Source organism: Populus trichocarpa, chromosome 2 (assembly GCF_000002775.5).
Source record: "Populus trichocarpa isolate Nisqually-1 chromosome 2, P.trichocarpa_v4.1, whole genome shotgun sequence".
In the NCBI taxonomy this organism is placed as follows: domain Eukaryota; kingdom Viridiplantae; phylum Streptophyta; class Magnoliopsida; order Malpighiales; family Salicaceae; genus Populus; species Populus trichocarpa.
Window position 1 is genome coordinate 6,513,572 of NC_037286.2, and position 17,556 is coordinate 6,531,127.

General features: G+C 36.0%; 4 protein-coding genes across 4 annotated transcripts; 2 read left to right on the top strand and 2 right to left on the bottom strand.

Annotated features, from left to right (window-relative positions):
• Positions 1-2,590: 2,590 nt before the first annotated feature.
• LOC7495123 (uncharacterized) lies at positions 2,591-4,786 on the top strand. Its single transcript, XM_002300985.4, has 3 exons — positions 2,591-3,015; positions 3,241-3,732; positions 4,343-4,786. Exons 1-3 carry the CDS (start codon positions 2,776-2,778, stop codon positions 4,544-4,546), a joined length of 936 nt encoding a protein of 311 aa, XP_002301021.3. The 5' UTR covers positions 2,591-2,775; the 3' UTR covers positions 4,547-4,786.
• Positions 4,787-5,257: 471 nt separating this feature from the next.
• Positions 5,258-7,457, bottom strand: LOC7495124 (uncharacterized). Its single transcript, XM_024595434.2, has 3 exons — positions 7,251-7,457; positions 7,010-7,163; positions 5,258-5,643 (listed from the first exon to the last, which is right to left on the bottom strand). Exons 1-3 carry the CDS (start codon positions 7,348-7,350, stop codon positions 5,613-5,615), a joined length of 285 nt encoding a protein of 94 aa, XP_024451202.1. The 5' UTR covers positions 7,351-7,457; the 3' UTR covers positions 5,258-5,612.
• A 206-nt stretch (positions 7,458-7,663) lies between these two features.
• Positions 7,664-12,730, top strand: LOC7463188 (serine hydroxymethyltransferase 7). Its single transcript, XM_002300986.4, has 4 exons — positions 7,664-8,851; positions 9,503-9,908; positions 11,832-11,933; positions 12,269-12,730. Exons 1-4 carry the CDS (start codon positions 7,910-7,912, stop codon positions 12,484-12,486), a joined length of 1,668 nt encoding a protein of 555 aa, XP_002301022.3. The 5' UTR covers positions 7,664-7,909; the 3' UTR covers positions 12,487-12,730.
• Positions 12,731-13,600: 870 nt separating this feature from the next.
• Positions 13,601-15,824, bottom strand: LOC7495125 (uncharacterized). Its single transcript, XM_002302230.4, has 2 exons — positions 15,092-15,824; positions 13,601-14,962 (listed from the first exon to the last, which is right to left on the bottom strand). Exons 1-2 carry the CDS (start codon positions 15,446-15,448, stop codon positions 14,351-14,353), a joined length of 969 nt encoding a protein of 322 aa, XP_002302266.1. The 5' UTR covers positions 15,449-15,824; the 3' UTR covers positions 13,601-14,350.
• Positions 15,825-17,556: the final 1,732 nt, after the last annotated feature.

A 17,556-nucleotide genomic window follows, 5' to 3' on the forward strand; every position in this document is an offset into this window, starting at 1 on the left:
CACAAATGTCCAAGTTCATAGAGAACATCATGGAACATTATGGTGAGCTAGATCTTTAATGCACAAAAAAATTACTAAATTGCACTTGAAAGTTACTTTCATTTAATTAGCATTAAATGTTATTTTTTGTTTTTTACTAATTGGATTGACTAAATTGCCCCTAAAATCAAGTTTCATAAGCCTGGCATCCAAAGATGTTTCTATCATTTACTTTGATTTTTTTTTTATTATTAAGTTGGGTTATAAACAATCAAGTCTTCTTTTATTTTTAAAAATTACTTTTAAAAAAAAATTGTTAGTGCATGTTACTCATGCATCTGCATATGGAGCGATTTTGTGCTCTTCGAGTGGCATGGGAGCCAAAGCATTTGAGCTTCTCTCAATTTCAAATCTAAGGATAAACCCAGCAGGAAAAAAAGAAGAAGCAAAATAAGGCACTACAAAGAAAAAGGCAGATTAACAACCATGAACATGTAAAGAAAGCAACTAAAAAACATGAAGATGAAAGTAGCAAAATTGAACAGAAAATGCAAAGAGGAAGATAGAACACCTAAAAATCAGTGGGAGAGGCACTAATCATGCTAAAGACCAGAACAAACCGAAGATCAGTCATCTACAAACTCTCAGTTGATTAGAAGAAAGCAATATAAATGTTGTTTCCATCTTCTCAGTTCAAAGAATAGCAACATCCAACCAACAAAAACCATCACATCAAAAGCTATAGATATTTCAGACCTTTCAAAGTCGCAATCCAGTCAGAAATCAAGGAAAAATACCCTTTTCCATTGAAGTTTGCTTATCTTAACAATTTTTAACAAATTGAGCATTAAATTGGGCATAGAATAATGCAATTGAAATAAAAAAAAAATTGAAGAACGATTTGGACAAAAGAAATTTAGACGCTATTGTAGATTCCTTCAGTGTTTTAGCAGGGCGTTTTAGTATACTTGGTAAATCTGCAAAAAATAATTGGAGCTTTGTCAGTAGTTAATGAAGTCTACTGCTTGGCTGTAATGCTCTATACTAAGAAATCATTCTTCCATTATGCATGTAATAAAAGGAGAAGAATACGAGGAAAAGGAAAGAAGGGAATACCCAGAAAGGAATGAAAAGGGATACATAAGAGGTAAAAGGTACAGTGAAGGAAGAAGATGGCAACATAAGAGGGATTTGAAACCAACCACTATGACAGTTTTTACTCTTTTCTATTTTTTTTTGGCATAGTTCTAATATTAGTTTTACAGTAAAGTGGTAGTTACATGTTGGATGGCAAAGTTGTGATATTAATAATTTAATATTATAAATGTTGATTAAGGCGGTTTTTTATTACTATCTCGTGACAGAATAGACGAAATAGTAAAGACAAGAAAGATTAGATAGAAAAATAAATAGAAATATAATCGTGTTTGTGGTACTGATATGCAAGACAAAATGAATATCTTTATATTTTATCTTGGTTATGGTAGATATGATAAAATAAGATATATAAAGTTTATTTTACCTTTAATATGTATTACCGTCAAACTTACACATCTAAAAAATAATTATATATTATTTTTTTAATTTTATTTGTACTGGGTGTTGAAATTAATAATATTATAATAAATCTAATTATAAAACCAGGATTGGCCCAACGGGTCGACGTGTGACCTAACTAACCTAGGGCCTGAACCCGTCTGACTTAAAAAAAACAGAGGAAATTTTGACCCAACTTGACCTAGTAAAAAATCCAGATTGACCTGGGATAAAAACATGGGTTAAAAACCTGTTGATTTTTTTTATTTGAATTTTTCTTGGTGAAAACAAGATTATTTTGATTATTTTTTTAGTCAACTTGGATTTACCCTCTCGATCCGTGACCTGGACCTTGTCTTAGATCAACTTCCAAATTGATTTTTAAAACTATGATAATAACCAATTAATTCTTATATTGACTTTCTTGACTTGTGACTTAAGTTTTGCTCCAGGTCAACCATCGAGTCTGGTTTTAAAACCAAGATAATAATAATTTTTATTTTACATGTCTTAGTTTAAAATTTTTGAAATTGAGTGTTTTTTACAATTACATTTTAAAAATAAAAAATAAAAAATAAAAAATATTGTATTTTGAGACATATCATATATGTATCTTCTGTTTTTAAGTACAAAAATTCACTCTAATATTACTAGATGGATAATTTTATTTTTGTCTTTGTCTTTTAAACCAAAAGCATTTTTGTTTTCACCGTCTTTATTTTTGTAATCTCAAAATAATAACTAAATGTTATTTAATTGTAAATAATTTGATATTTTTTTTAGCACATGAGCATGAGGATATACAATTTTTTAAACTTATAAACTTTAGAATAGAAAATACATTTAAAAAAAATGAAAGAAGAATAATAAAATAAACAACTTATAAAAGACTTGGTGTAACTAACTTCTATATAAAAATAGTTAAAAACTCAAGTAAAAAAAAATATATCATCGATAAATCACGGAAACTAACTTGGGGTTGAATCAAAATAATCTGATTTGACTATTTTCGATGTCAGACTAAAATTTTGTCCTCTCTCTTGTTGAAGAAATAAATAAATTAAGCTCATCCTTCCAGACAAATCTTAGAGAGAGAGAGAGAGAGAGAGAGGAGGAGGAGGGAGAGGGAGAGCTCCAAAGTTCAACCGAGGATCAAGTAAAACAACCAAAATAAACAAACTGTACATTTCCGATTGAGAGCCCATAAATCATCACCATCACTCGTCTTCGTCATTTTTTTTTAATTATTATCATCATTCAATGGCTATTTCCCTGTTCAATTACACTCTCTTAGCTCCTCCTCGCCTCTCTGCTTCTTTCTCTTCAAAACCCTCCATAACCCTAGAAACCAAAACCCCATCACCTCTCCACCAAATGCCCCTCCGTCAATGCAAACCCATCAACGCCTCCCTTCTCTCCAGCTCCTCTCCAATCCCAATCAACAACATTAAAAGGCGTTCTTTGAAGACTTATCTCGCACCTGAAGACTCTGCACCCACTGTATGTTGTATTTTCTTTTTCCTTTTTAACTTTTTTTTTTATCATTTCCCAATCACTTGTATCCATGGAAATAAACAGCCAAGATCACAAGATTTTTCGTATTCAATTTTGTTTTCTATTAGAACAAACACAAGTTTCATATCAAATCATTATGTGATGTTTTCTATGTGATGTTTTCTTATTCTTCCTTTCTTTGCTATCTTTGCCATAACTACTCTTATTTAGACGAACGGGAAGGAGGAGAATAATGAGATTCAAGAAGGTCAGAAACGAGGACCCAGTTTGAAGAACCTTATGAAAATTTACAGGCAGGCTATTTTTTACGGAGATGAGAAGACTATATTGGATATTGAGGCTAAGGCAGCCACCATAGAAAAAGAGAATCATGAATTTCTCCAGAAAGTTTCATCTTTATCCGCTGAGATAACCTCTGGGAAGGAGAAATATATTCGCTTGCAAGCAGATTTTGATAATTTTAGGAAAAGGTCAGACAAAGAGAGGGTTAACATTAGGAGTGATGCCCAGGGAGAAGTGATCGAGAGCCTTCTTCCCATGGTGGACAGTTTTGAGAGAGCAAAGCAACAAATACAACCGGAAACAGAAAAAGAAAAGAAGATTGATTCAAGTTACCAGGGTATATACAAGCAATTGGTGGATATTATGAGGAACTTGCAGGTGGCTGCAGTGCCAACGGTTGGAAAGCCTTTTGATCCTTCTGTAAGAGAGAATTCCTGGAGTTTACTTCGTTATGTACATTGTGTTATGCATGGTGCCTTTTCTTGTTGCTTTTGGTCTTGGTTTTATGAATGATGCCTTTTCTTGTTGCTTCTTGTTTTTGCTGATGATTAATCACTGGATATGAGATAGTACTTAGGGTTGTGATTAATTTTGGTATATACTTTATTTTTATCATCTCTGCATATGCATGCAATAATTTCCAGAACTCAATTTATGCATGAATAAACAAAATAAATAAATAAATAAACAATGGACTGCCAATGTTGTTTGTCCAAATTGAGAATAAATTGAAATTGGGTGAATTTTGAGATTTTGATTGGCAGTTCCCACTGCTAACCTCTGCTTCTTAGATTTACTTCCTGATTAGAAAGTCAAATTCATGGCGCTATGATGTTTGAATCAAAGGAACTATATTTGCTTTTGCTATAAGAGCTGCTATACTGTAAATGGTTTTGTCTGAATCATCAGGGAACATGTCTTCGGGAAGGTAAGACTGGAATAATGCTTGTAAACTTGAGTAATATGGGTGTTAGCTCATGAACAAATTCAATATGCCTTCTGTTAATAATTGAGCTCTTTTTTCTTGTAGCTGCATGAGGCCATTGCCCGAGAAGAGTCTCAAGAGTACAAAGAGGGCATTATAATTCAAGAATTCCGTCGTGGATTTCTCATTGGGAATCGGCTAATAAGACCAGCAATGGTTAAAGTTTCTTCTGGGCCTGGAAATAAGAAATCCTCAGTGGGTACCGAGACACGTGCTGAGCAACCTGCAACAGCTGCTGGAATGGACTAACGATATAATTGCTGGGCAAGCAAGTTTTGAAAATGAGTATTTCATTTGACTAGCCGTCATGTGATTATTGTTTATCAGTTCCGAAAGGCTGTAGAATTCAGTTTTTATGCTATAAACTTCTAGGAGACATTTGAGCTCGGGAAAGGGCATCAAAGTCGTCTTGACAAGTGTATACCAACACTATGCGCTAACCACTTGGTTCATCGCGTGGAAGTGCATCTCTCGTTTAATCTGTGTTTATGCCAGCGTGTTTTACCATTTGCTTTCTGCATTTCTTGGAAGATAAATCCCCTACCATCCTTTTACTTTCTCTTTTGACGTTTCAGTTTGTGGAGATGTGGAAAACAGGCTCTAGGAGCCCAATAATTCCATTCTGCGTTAACGGATGGCATACATATCAGACTGGAAATCGACTCCTCAATTAGCATTGCGAGACCTGCAACCTATTATTATGTTTCTTTGACTTGAAAGTTGAAACCACGCAATGCAAATTCCTTGTCTTCAATGCAAGCAAGATTTGGTTCCTACTATTTGGGACATGTCAAGCCATTTTTACCAGCTCCTTGATGTCTAGAATCATTTATAAACTAGCTATTAGAAGAAGTCAAACCCCATCTGTGCTTATGTTTAAACACTGATATCTATCATGAGCTGATGACACGATATAGCTAAATCTACTCTTTCACATGCACTTTGGAAGCCACAAAATGCTTGTTTACTTAAAAGAGCTTTTCATTAGAGCACAAATTCGTTTGATACAAAATACCAATCAGCAACGACAAAGACACGTGGAGCATTAACTGGAATCAAGGAACTTCAGATTGAAGCTGGCTTCTCGAACAATTAACATCATGGAACTTCAGATTGGGAAACCTGCTGTGATCAACTGACTTTTGTATCAATGCAACTTCAGGGTATTGGCAAACGTATGTACAAGCACAATCCCCGATAAGTCTATGATCATCTGAAACTTGATTTCTCTAATGGGAACCAATGATGGGTGTGGTTTTTTATTCCTCTGCCAAACCCCACCCCACCCCCCCAAACAAGCAAGAAACCAAGAGGTTCAATCTGCTGCTGATCTAGAGCTGTTAATCCTGCATTGCCACCAATCCTATCATTAGAATTCATAATTTACTAACAGATATTCGTTCAATAATACATTAGATGCTAATAGAAAGTTTAATTATATCATTGTGTTTCACGTTTCACCAACACACTCCCTATATCCATACTGTTCAATGAACACTGTTTATATCCCAGATCCCCTTAACTTGAGCATCAAAGATTACACCCTTCTTCCCCTTCTTGGACTTGAGCATCAAAAACTACATGACCTTGTTAATTCCTATGCTACTTGAAGAAATGCGATGTCCTCAAATGCAAGTGCCCAAATCTTCCGTAACAAACCAAAGGAGGTTATTCTTCATTTCAACTTGGTATGTCTTCTAGGCTGTGCATCATAGATTATGAGCTGAAGAGATGAACTGCAGAGCAAAAGAATCAACACAGCAAGGCCCAACAACCATCCCAAGTTACTTGTTTACAGAACCTGAGACCCATCAAGTCACTGGAAATTGTCCAGACGAATCCTCTTTTCTTACTAAGCCATGGGAAAACTTAACCTACGATGTCAAACACAGGAACATCTCCCCTCTATTATTACTGCCTTGACCTTTTCTTTCAGTAAATCCTCACCACAAGAAAGAGTTCTCAAGCAACTATGACAATCAATCACATTTGATAAAGACAATTGTTTCCCAGGAACAAACTATCAAAACAATATACTGTATCTAAAGTGAAACCGATCAACTCATAAGGCCTCATATGGCATTCAATGTGAGGTTTGACTATCCACCTTACATTTTCTTCATAGACTATCTAACCCACAATAGGCCAACAATAGCCACGAAAGAAGCCATCAAAACCCATGCGAAATATATAGCATGCCAAAGATCACATCCATGGCATTAAAATCAATGAACACAACCATCTAAAGCCCACCATTCAACGATAACTGCATTGCCTCAATACCCACAGATATCTCATGCTTTTTTTCGTGACCAGGTATCCATAAAACTAATGAAAAACACCTTGTGGGTCGTTCTATGAAACACTCTCAGCTGTCGTAGTATTCAAGATCAGCATAACAACTGGAAACCCACTACCGTTTTTCCGGATAAAAACTAGTACAGCTAAAATCCTGGTTATTGAGTCATCATCATCACAATATTACTTGATTGATTTCTAGCTAAGAGCCGCACTTTGTGACCCGTTTTCGAACAGGAAATCCTAGAACAACAACAACAACAACAACAACAGTAATAAAAAAGGAACTATCCAATTAACTATTTACATAAATCAAAGTACAGGACTTTCAAATTCAGACTCTGACCTAAACTCTTAATTTAATAAAATAAATCAATGAACAACAATAAACAAAATTAAGGAGAACAAAATTACCCAGCAGGAGTGAAATATCGGGGATCAATGGTATCATAAATTCTTGATATTCGAAGGGTCAGTGGCTTAGGCTTGGTGGGATTTTTACGCGGGCCGAAAATCTCTTGAACCAAAGGCACATGTACCAGCACTAGCATCCATGCCAAAAACCAACCTGATCATCAAATTTCCACCAATCAAATCCTCAAATTTACAGTCACACACGAACGAAAAACTGAGGAAAAAAAAAATGCATACATACCAATAGATATAAACGAAAACACAAACAAGATAGCGAGAACAGGTCGCAAAATTAACAAACCCAAATAATCCCAATGAGAGAGGGAGGAGGAGGACTCCATGGACAAGCAACCGCAAGGTTTTGTCTACTTAAGCAAGCAAGAAAATGGGCTTTAGCCCATAGACAGATTGTACATTTGGGCCCCAACTACAATTGCTCTCAATCAAGGACGGCCGGTCGGTCGGACGGACTTGAAAGTTTATTAAAAAAAAATAATTAAAAAATAATAATAATTAAAAAAGAACAAGCAGGTCAGGTGTTACTGAACCTGACCTCAATTTAGTCCACGTGAGCTCACACTTCACCTAGAGTTAAACTTGATGTTACCGGCTATTCCCGGTCAATTCACCAACGTTCCAATTTTCGGTCCAGGCTCATTCCCCTTATCATTTAACAACCCTCTCCAAACTCCTAAACAACAAATCTCCCAAGAGTTTCCAAATTAGGGTTTGTTCTTATTTTAATGGAAACCTCCTCCGTTAACACATTAAGAGTTCGTTACTCCCGTTGCAATTGCTTTAAACGTTGTTGTCACTGTTTCTGTTGTTTCTACTCTTACCCCTGAAAACTTATAACCAAAAATCCCTGAAAAAAAGCCCCAATTTTTATTTTTATTAGAGATGGATTTAACACAAGCAGCGCAATCAGGTCTCTCGCTTCGATTTCACTCAAGTTCAATTCCAATTCAACTGCAATTACTCGATCAAAAACAAGAGACCCACATCGATAACGAAGAAAACCAAACAGAAGATGAACAATTTAGCATTTTGGGTCATCAAGTGTGTATAAAGAGACCAAGAGATAACAGTTCTCAATCATCATCTTCATCATCGACGACAAGTTCTTCCAAACGGGTTGCTATGGATCCGGGTTTGGAGTCTCGTCGGGCCATGGTTCGGGCATGGGGTAACCACCGTCTTCCCGTCGCGGATCCTGAAATTCATGAGATTATGGAGAAAGAGAAGCAAAGGCAGTTTAAAGGTATTGAATTGATTGCATCTGAGAATTTTGTTTGCCGTGCAGTTATGGAAGCTCTTGGTAGTCATTTAACTAATAAATATTCGGAGGGATTGCCTGGTTCCAGATACTATACGGGAAATCAATATATTGATCAAATTGAATTGATTTGTTGGAGCCGCGCGCTGGCAGCTTTTGGACTTGATTCTGATAAATGGGGTGTTAATGTGCAGCCATATTCGTGTACTTCAGCGAATTTTTCTGTTTTCACTGGGCTTTTATTGCCTGGGGATAGGATCATGGGGTTAGACTCGCCTTCTGGAGGGCATTTAAGTCATGGGTATTATACACCTGGAGGGAAGAATGTGTCAGCTTCGTCAATATTTTTTGAGAGTCTGCCATATAAAGTGAATCCACAAACCGGGTATATTGATTATGATAAGATGGAGGAGAAGGCTATGGATTTTAGACCTAAGATACTGATCTGTGGTGGGAGTTCGTACCCGAGGGAGTGGGATTATGCGAGGTTTAGACAAGTTGCTGATAAGATTGGTGCTGTTTTGATGTGTGATATGGCTCACATTAGCGGGCTCGTAGCAGCTAAGGTTTGAGATTTTGATATTGCATAATTTCCACGAGCATTCTACTTTTTATTTATCATTTTGATATCGGTTTTGAATTTGAAGATAGGGTACAAAATTATCTATCACTTAATGTCATGAGTGCTTGATTGATCAGCTTGTGCTTTTAGTCTCATGAGTTGCCACTTATTTAACAACTTCTAATTTGTATCTGAGCAAGATACTGGGATGCATTTAGAAATACATGCGGTGATTTAACAAATGACATATCAATAACAGATAGATACACACCCTTCTCAAGTAAACTCTCTAGCCATTCTGTTTCTATTTCTGGTGCTGAATCCTTTCAGGAACAATTATTTTTCCTGAAATGGAATTTAATAGCTTAGAATTGATTGGTTTTTTATCTTTACCACTTGCCTACTGCTGTAAATGCCTGAACTAAACATTAGCATGGTTTTTGTATTAGGATTCAGATTGTAATGTGGATTTATTTGCTAAAAGCATACTTTTTCGAAGTGCTTGATGACTGAAAAAACAGTTTCCTATTGAGTCCATATTTGTATTGAGAACGAACAATATTGTGCGACAGAAGTTATACATTGAACTGCAATTAAATTAGCAAAATATTTTTCAGTAGTTTTTCCTTACTATTGTTTTGTCTCTCTTTCACAGGAATGTGTAAGTCCATTTGAATATTGTGATATTGTTACCTCTACAACACACAAAAGTCTTCGAGGTCCTAGAGGGGGGATTATTTTTTATAGGAAAGGCCCAAAATTGAGGAAGCAGGGCATGCTTCTTAGTCATGGTGATGGTATCAGCCATTATGATTTTGAAGAAAAGATAAATTTTGCAGTCCATCCATCAACACAAGGGGGTCCTCACAATAATCACATCGCTGCTCTTGCCATAGCCTTAAAACAAGTGGCCACACCAGAGTACAAAGCATATATGCAACAGGTGAGGAAAAATGCTCAGGCATTAGCATCTGCTTTGTTGAGAAGAAAATGCAGACTCGTGACTGGTGGGACTGATAACCATTTGTTGCTGTGGGATCTAACTACTTGGGGATTAACAGGTATTATATTTCTATCCTTGCGCAATGTTTACATTAGTAGCCCAAGATTTAGTTTTTTCTTATGCATTGAAGTTAATAGCAATCCTGCTTTAGCTGTTTTGCAATTCGGTCATTGTGCCTCCTCCTCCTCCCTTTTTTTTTACACTTCAATGTCAATGGATTCTTTTTTGGGTGTAAAGTATCATTTATTGCTTGATGAAAATCATGTATTATGAAAATGGATAGAAATGTTATTTTTTAAAATGAATAGACATAATTATGTAGACTGATTCGGCAAGTAAATGGCAATAAATTTTTAAATTTTTCCACTTGTATGAACCTCTTTGTAGCCTGTTTTATCTTGATTGTGAGAATGACCACCAAAATTCATAATTGGCCCAGTTATACTGGAAAAACAAAAGCTGAATCAAAATTTACATATTCTTATGAAGCTTAAGGTGGTTCATCACACTATATTGTCTTTCTTTTTTATAATTTTTTTCATTAATCAGCAATTTGTGTTTAGAATGCATAGATCTAGTAACTGCCATCACTTCCTAGGTGCTGTAATATAGAATTTTGGCAAACTATACAGTCAGCTCTAAACAGAACAAATTCAAAGATACCATCATATTTTAGACTTTTAGTCAACATGTCATCTGTGCTAAATAGTTTACCCTTGAAATTGGATGTGCAAGTTCTACTTGTTAACGCTTTTCATCCGCACATTTTTTGCCTCGTCTTGATCAGCAATGAGTTCTCCTCTCCACTTAGTCAATATTTTTCCTTGTTTCATAATGCTAAAACCTTTTTTTTTGTGAGCATAAGATGTTTAAAACTCAGAAACACTCTGCTCACAATGAGATTACATACCTTGCACGGTGGCAGGCCGCCATCTTGACTATATTGATATTCAAAATTGAAATGTAGTATGCTCCTATTTCTTGAGATTATGTGGCATTGGAATTCTAGATAGAATGTATTTTCTTAGTACATTGACTACTTTGAGTTTCAGTTTGATTCTCGTGTGCATTTCTGTTCTACTGCCTTTTCTCGTTATAAAGATTCTGGTAGCCATGAACTAGAAAATCTAGGTTACCTCTAGTATATGCAGACTTCCAAGTTTGGCTTTGAGCAGAAGTATCTGCGCAGAAGAGTGAGTAATCATTCAAGTGGAGAAGATTTGAATTGCCACTGGTGGAAACGTTACTCACCTATATATGCATCACCATTCAAGTCAAAGCATGGGGAAAGGAACATTTGAAATGACAAAGTTACTCTCTTGTGTAATCCAATTGCAGCAAACCCCTTTCTGGAATATCCCCCTTCACTTAACTTCTAACTTATTTTTATACCCAAGGGGGTTAATGTAGGCATTAGGGTTAAGCCTGTCTTAGATAAAATTATCATTTATCTTTTCAAGATAACCTGATTCTTCTTGGGACCCACATTTCAAATTGGGACCCAGTGGATGATGACAGACCATGGGTGAGTGCATATATCATTACCTGCCCGGAGAAGGAAAACATTGGAGGGAAAAGCTCAAGGGCCTTCCAAACCACTGCTCAAAATATTTATATTATCTCCAAACACTGCTCAAAGTAGCAGTTCTATATGATTCCTGATTCAACTTCCTTTTTTCCTTTTAGCTTTATAGTTGTAGAATCTTCTTATTAAAACCTTTTATAGCAACAAAGTCTACAGTAGATGGAGACATGGGTGGGGTGCTCATGCCAATTAAATAGCATTGACTGCTTATGTAAATTTACATCCTTTCTGTGTTTATGTAACTTTTCTTCTCAGTTTTATCTCCTAGTACACCTGAGAAAGGGAGTGTTTATGCATGACGTTGACTCTTTTTTTTTATATATAAAATTATCAGTGCATGTGTTTGTATGTTCCTTTTGCTCTCCTAATGACCATATTTCCTGTTCTTTCTTCCAGGCAAGTGTTATGAGAAGGTGTGTGAAATGTGCCACATCACTCTAAATAAAAGTGCCATATTTGGTGACAATGGTGCGATCTGTCCTGGAGGAGTGAGAATTGGTAAGTTGTTATATTGTCAAGCTTCAATTTCCAATTAATATAAAGCCACCTATAGGTATATTGAGTTTAAAATTCTCAAATCAAATTTCTTCATACATTAGATATAGTTTTAAAGCCAGCACAAAATGATTTTCTTCAGCAGAAAGTAGAGATGTTATTAGCTTCCAATGGGTCTTATAATAGATCATGTTTATTCCCGCTTCCTCCTTTTTCTTCAATTCCAATTTTTTCGTTGCGTTGAATTCCTGCATGTAAATGTCAAGTTACTATCATGTTAACATGAGGACCATGCTTTCTTCAATTTCCAAGTTTTTCATAATTTTAACCTTTTTCAGGTGCTCCTGCTATGACATCAAGAGGTTGCATAGAGGCTGATTTTGAGACGATTGCTGACTTTCTTCTTAAGGCTGCTCAGATTACTACTGTTGTGCAGAGGGAACATGGAAAAAAGGATTTCCTCAAAGGTCTTCATAACAATAGAGATATTGTTGAGCTTCGAAACCGGGTTGAGATTTTTGCTTCTCAGTTTGCCATGCCAGGATTTGACATTTGAATATATAAAAGAGGCAACTTGCATGCAGCTGTAGGTCTTTTTTCCTTGCCATTGTGGCTTACTGTCATTTCCGCATGGTCACCCATCCATCCCCCCCCGTTTTACTGTATTTGTTATTCTTCATTCATCTTGTGTAAAATACCATAATGAATTTCTGGGATGTTGCCGGATTATTACAACGTCCTATTGTAAAGTTATATCACGAGTTATTTAAAAAATTTCAATGATGGACTAAGTTTCTTTATGTTTGATTGCTCGGAATCAAATGGCGTTATTTTGATACATCGTTGATTATGATTTAAACAGGAAGACAGGATGTCTGCTGTATCAAATGCATATAACATGCAAAACATTGTAATGACATCTTGCTCTGGGTGATGACCTTGCTCTTCTTCTTTAATGAACCCAATGCAGATTCAAATGGTGATATGCTGCTGTGCTTGAAGCCATGTCAATTTCGGTATTTGCTTGGCCGCCTGTCTTTCTGTACTTGTCTAATCGTGTGTCTTTCTGTCTCGGTTCTTTTACGGGGATCTTTATTCTTCTCACCCCAGATTAGTTCACCGTACAAGGGAGGTGGTAAGGTGGGGGACAACTGTAAATGGTTGTTTTTTTTCTTTTAGCATTGCTTCCTTCATCTGTTATTAAAATCTCGTTGCAAGGACGGAATGGAAAAACATAATTGGTTGTGATAATTAAAGGCATGGTGCTGGGGTTTCAAGAGTAATGATAATTCGCAGTATGCTGCCGGCTGCCGGCTGCCCACAGCTTTGTTGGAACACAACTTTGCTGCCAAAAACTGCCTGCTTCTGGCGCAGCTAGCTTTATTTATTTAGCTAGATTTTGTCGTTATCTTTTCTCCTTTTATTCCCCGTTATTTTACTAGTTAGTTTATTAAGCATACTCGTATGGAACCCATGAAGGGAAGCAAGGCATGAATTTCCGGCAAGGGACAAAAAGCATGAGATACGGTTAGAAAAGAGAAAGTGACCCTCCATATATATATATATATATTGTGTTTTTTATATTTTCCCAAGCCCAAAAAGGGGGGAGAAATTGGCAAGCATAACATGATTATCATAAAGAAAGATAGAGAGTTCAGAAGCGACATGTCAAGAAGAAGAGTGCTGTGCTAAGAAGCTTTCATCATCAACTCCATTGCTTTCAAAGTGAACCCGTATCAGACACCGTATCAGACAAAAGATTTCTTCCTAAGGAGCTAAGAGGGAGGGCTTCTTTTGAAATTAAAGCGAACCCAGGAATATCACAGTCCTCTCTACAAGTCCTAGGTCTCCTTTTTCCATCATTTTTCACTCCTAGAATGATTGGTCATTTAGTGCAACAACTAAAGAGCACTTCCATGACTACGCAACCGGAACAAGAGGAAAATCTAAGGATTTTTTCTAACATGTCGTATCTCTCTCTCCCTACAAGAAGCAGCTTTCCTTTCGTGTTGTTTCACTGCAATAAATGGGTAGGAAGCAACAAGAAGCTGGATTTTCATTTTCATGTCAAAAAAGCGTAACAACGTAGTCCCTGCATAATAACTCGATCTCCCTGAACTAACTGAACTGAACTGCCCAATCTTTTTCATGTTTACTTCGTTCAGTTCAACATCTTTTCCTTTTGGTTTCCAACCAAAACCTACAGAACTACCACAGCAACCGTAACAAACAAGAAATCCACATGGAAGGGGAAAGGAAAAATATATGAAAATTAAGAGGAAAAGGAGAAAAAATAAATAGAGAAGAGAAGGCTTAAAGGTACAACCACCCCAACAACTGCTTCATCTACCTTGTATTTTTTTTTTTTAATTCTCAACCGTTCTATTTCTTCTTCTTTTTCTCTCTCTCTCTCTTCCTACCTACCTATGACTGCAAAAGTCCAAAAGCTTCTTCCTTCCTTCAACAATCTCATCAAAGAAATCATCAAGCTGCCCAATAATATTTTCAGCTCCAGATCTCAACACCCCAAAACACCCTCTTAAGTTGTCCACTCTTTCTCTCATCCCCACCTCTGTTTCCCACTCTACAGCTCCTCCTTGTCCACACTTTCTCTCAAGCTCCCCTCTGAGCTCCTCCATGGCCATCTTTGATCTCCTGAACTCGTAAAGCAGAATCCCTGGCCTCCCATTTATCTGGTTTATCTCTGCTGCTACTCTCTGCTGCAATCTTCCTGTTGAGATCATGAAAGCTGATCCAAAAAACAAGCACCCTTCGTACCCTCCTCGCAGAAAACTTGATTCTGGCCAACAATAGACCAGTCCATAGAGCAAGATCATTAGTAGCAAAGAGCTTACGTTTCTCATTGCATACAGAACTCCTCGAAAACCATTGAATCCGTTGAGTTTGGATTCAATAGAAATCTTCTCATCAAACCTCAAAGATAGCGGTTGGATTCTTGTTTCCATTAAAGCTCTGTTATCTTCTTCTAATCCCACTGCTTCCCTTCTACACCCGGAAATTGCCCTTATGACCTGTTTCAAGAATTCAAAATATATATATATCATAAAGAACAGTACTTTTGTGATGTTAATTTAGATATTCTTGTATAATTAATCAAGAAATGAGAGGAGGGATGGGGATAAGATTTTCTGTTTTTGAACCTGGCGAGAGAGCTGGGGGCTAAGATGGCGATGATTGTCAAGAGAAGAGGTGATATTGAATCCAGCAGAATAGTAATTCTCGATGCCAGATACGCCTGATTTAAGGACATGACATGCCTCCCATAGCTTAGAACTCTCGTCCATGTATTCATCAAGCCACTTATCACCAACAGGCAAATGGAGTTTTTGGACAAGCAAAGTCAACTGAGAATGAAAAGATCTTAATAAAGAAAGAACTCTTTGAAGGAATTGAATCGACATGAAGTTGTTGGCGAGATAAACACGTTCAAGATCATCGATCCCTCTGGTTAGAAAAGAGTAGAAACCATTGACAGAATTTGTAGAGGAAGGATCCATTGTGCTAATTTCAAGGGGAGGAATCAATCAGGGGAGGATCACTGATCACTCACACTCACTATAACAGCTCTCCGTGCAAGTATAAAGGAAAGAAAAGTGATGGGATGGTAGCATAAGAGTTGGAGGAGGAGGAGGAGGAGGAGGTGGGTGTGTCTTTGGAGGGGAGGGGGGAAGAAGGTAACAATAGATGGAGGGGTATTTAAACCGGGAGAAGAGAGGGGAAGCATAAGAGAAAAAGAATGGAAGGAGGGAATATCTTAGAAGCTCAGGTTTCTAAGGTTGAAAAGGATTGTTGGGAGCAATGATGGTTGTTTCCTATACAGGGGAAAGGATGATTGGTAAAATGGCATTTTCATTGTTTAATGGGCATCAAGGAAGAGAAAAGAGGAAATTTTTAAAACAATTTAGGAGTTCCCAAATAAATAAAGTAGAATTTACCTTAAAGAAAACAGAGACATATATATATATATATATATATATATATATATATAAAGGCTATAAGACATTAATATATTCCTATTAAAGAGTAAATTAGAGCCATCATGTATTTGTCAAAACACACACACATATTACAATATAATATATGTGAGAGAGATCGGCAGGACGTGATGCTGATATACACTAAGTATTATGAATATATAGTTGGTAATATTCCATGATGATTTTTTTTCAACCATTAAGAGATTAAGTATTTTATTAAGAAATAATTTTAAAAACATTTTTTTCATATTAACAAGGTATATTAGAAAAAAAAATAGTTTTTCACTCCATTATTTAAAATCTAAAAATCAATAAATAGAACACACGCTTTAATCATCAAACCGACCATTGAAGATTTAATGTCATATGATAATGGAGTAGGGATTTCTGGGTCGCAGAAGGTTTGACTGGATTGTTGACTGAGATTGTGCTTCTATATCCTTTATTTCATCCATATAGATACCGAGTCTTCGCTTTTGATTTTAGTGCTTGCTTTGGCTTCTTCTTCCCTGCTTTTCTTCCTCGAGCAACTGAGTCTGTTCCTTCACTTGTTGAGATTTGTGGGATTTTATTTCTCCTAGATATATTTTTATTGTCTTTTTTTTCTTTTCTTTTCTTTTTAAAAGGAGGAATTGGAATGATGAGGTTCTTTATATGAGTGTTCCGCAAACTTCTACCGTGGAAAATCAGTCTTATTTAATTTTATATTTTTCTTTTTCTTTTCCTCCTTGGATTATTCTTCCTTCTTCATTCCCTTGAGTCACTAGTCCCCTTTGCAGTCTTATTAATTTCTTTTTTTAAAAAAAAAAAACACCGAATCCCATCACTCTTTTACTGTGGGGGGAGATATATTTCATGGTAGAGATTGCTGCACTGCAATGAAATTTTTATTCTTATAAATAGTTCTATAAAATTAATGGGGGTTATAATAGTCTATTAAAAAAAATTTGCACGGTTTAGTGGCATAAATATCCTTAAAAGATAAATAAAAAATTAAAGGATGAGAGGGGCTTTTCCATTATTTCATCTTCTAAATAAAAAAATTATTCCGTTGCCCTTCAAGTAAAAAATAAAAATAAAGGATGGGTAAATAGGTATTTAGGTATTTTCATCATGGTTTTATGTTATAATCTATTTGAATATGAGACAAACCAGTCTTTTAACAATAAAATTAATAAAAATAAAAAATAGCTAGCATATGTGTAGCATGCTCTCAACGAGTGGACATTGCCCTTCTAATGGTGTGTGTGGCGTCTTTGATAGCCAAAAAATTCAACCGTTGTGTCTTCTAAAGCGTCCAATGACGACATGACTAATGGGGCAGCGCGTGTAGTGCAATTTGTGGCGACTTGAAGGGGTGAAATTTTTTTCTTCTCCCCCTCTTTACTTTATCCTCTTCTTTAAATTCGCATAGGATAAGCTAAAATCTAGGGTTGTCTTTCCATTTAATTTTTACTTTAGTTATGGTCCTTCTTCTTTTTACTAGTCTTTATTATTTTAAGATTTTTTTTCAATTTCATTCATTCCATTTGGTTTTATTTAATTTTTATATTAAATATGGTATTTATTCTCTTGATTGTAGTTTCTTAATACTTTTCTTGATTTTTTTAATCTTGTCCCTCAACATT

Coding starts and splice junctions, on each gene's coding strand:
- LOC7495124 (XM_024595434.2), bottom strand. CDS start 7,350: ATGGAGTCCTCCTCCTCCCTCTCTCATTGGGATTATTTGGGTTTGTTA. Junction 7,164..7,250: donor GTTTTCGTTTATATCTATTG/GTATGTATGCAT, acceptor TTTGATGATCAG/GTTGGTTTTTGGCATGGATG. Junction 5,644..7,009: donor CGATATTTCACTCCTGCTGG/GTAATTTTGTTC, acceptor GTGGCAATGCAG/GATTAACAGCTCTAGATCAG.
- LOC7495125 (XM_002302230.4), bottom strand. CDS start 15,448: ATGGATCCTTCCTCTACAAATTCTGTCAATGGTTTCTACTCTTTTCTA. Junction 14,963..15,091: donor GCCCCCAGCTCTCTCGCCAG/GTTCAAAAACAG, acceptor TTCTTGAAACAG/GTCATAAGGGCAATTTCCGG.
- LOC7463188 (XM_002300986.4), top strand. CDS start 7,910: ATGGATTTAACACAAGCAGCGCAATCAGGTCTCTCGCTTCGATTTCAC. Junction 8,852..9,502: donor GCGGGCTCGTAGCAGCTAAG/GTTTGAGATTTT, acceptor TCTCTTTCACAG/GAATGTGTAAGTCCATTTGA. Junction 11,934..12,268: donor TCCTGGAGGAGTGAGAATTG/GTAAGTTGTTAT, acceptor AACCTTTTTCAG/GTGCTCCTGCTATGACATCA.
- LOC7495123 (XM_002300985.4), top strand. CDS start 2,776: ATGGCTATTTCCCTGTTCAATTACACTCTCTTAGCTCCTCCTCGCCTC. Junction 3,016..3,240: donor CTGAAGACTCTGCACCCACT/GTATGTTGTATT, acceptor ACTCTTATTTAG/ACGAACGGGAAGGAGGAGAA. Junction 3,733..4,342: donor GAAAGCCTTTTGATCCTTCT/GTAAGAGAGAAT, acceptor TTTTTCTTGTAG/CTGCATGAGGCCATTGCCCG.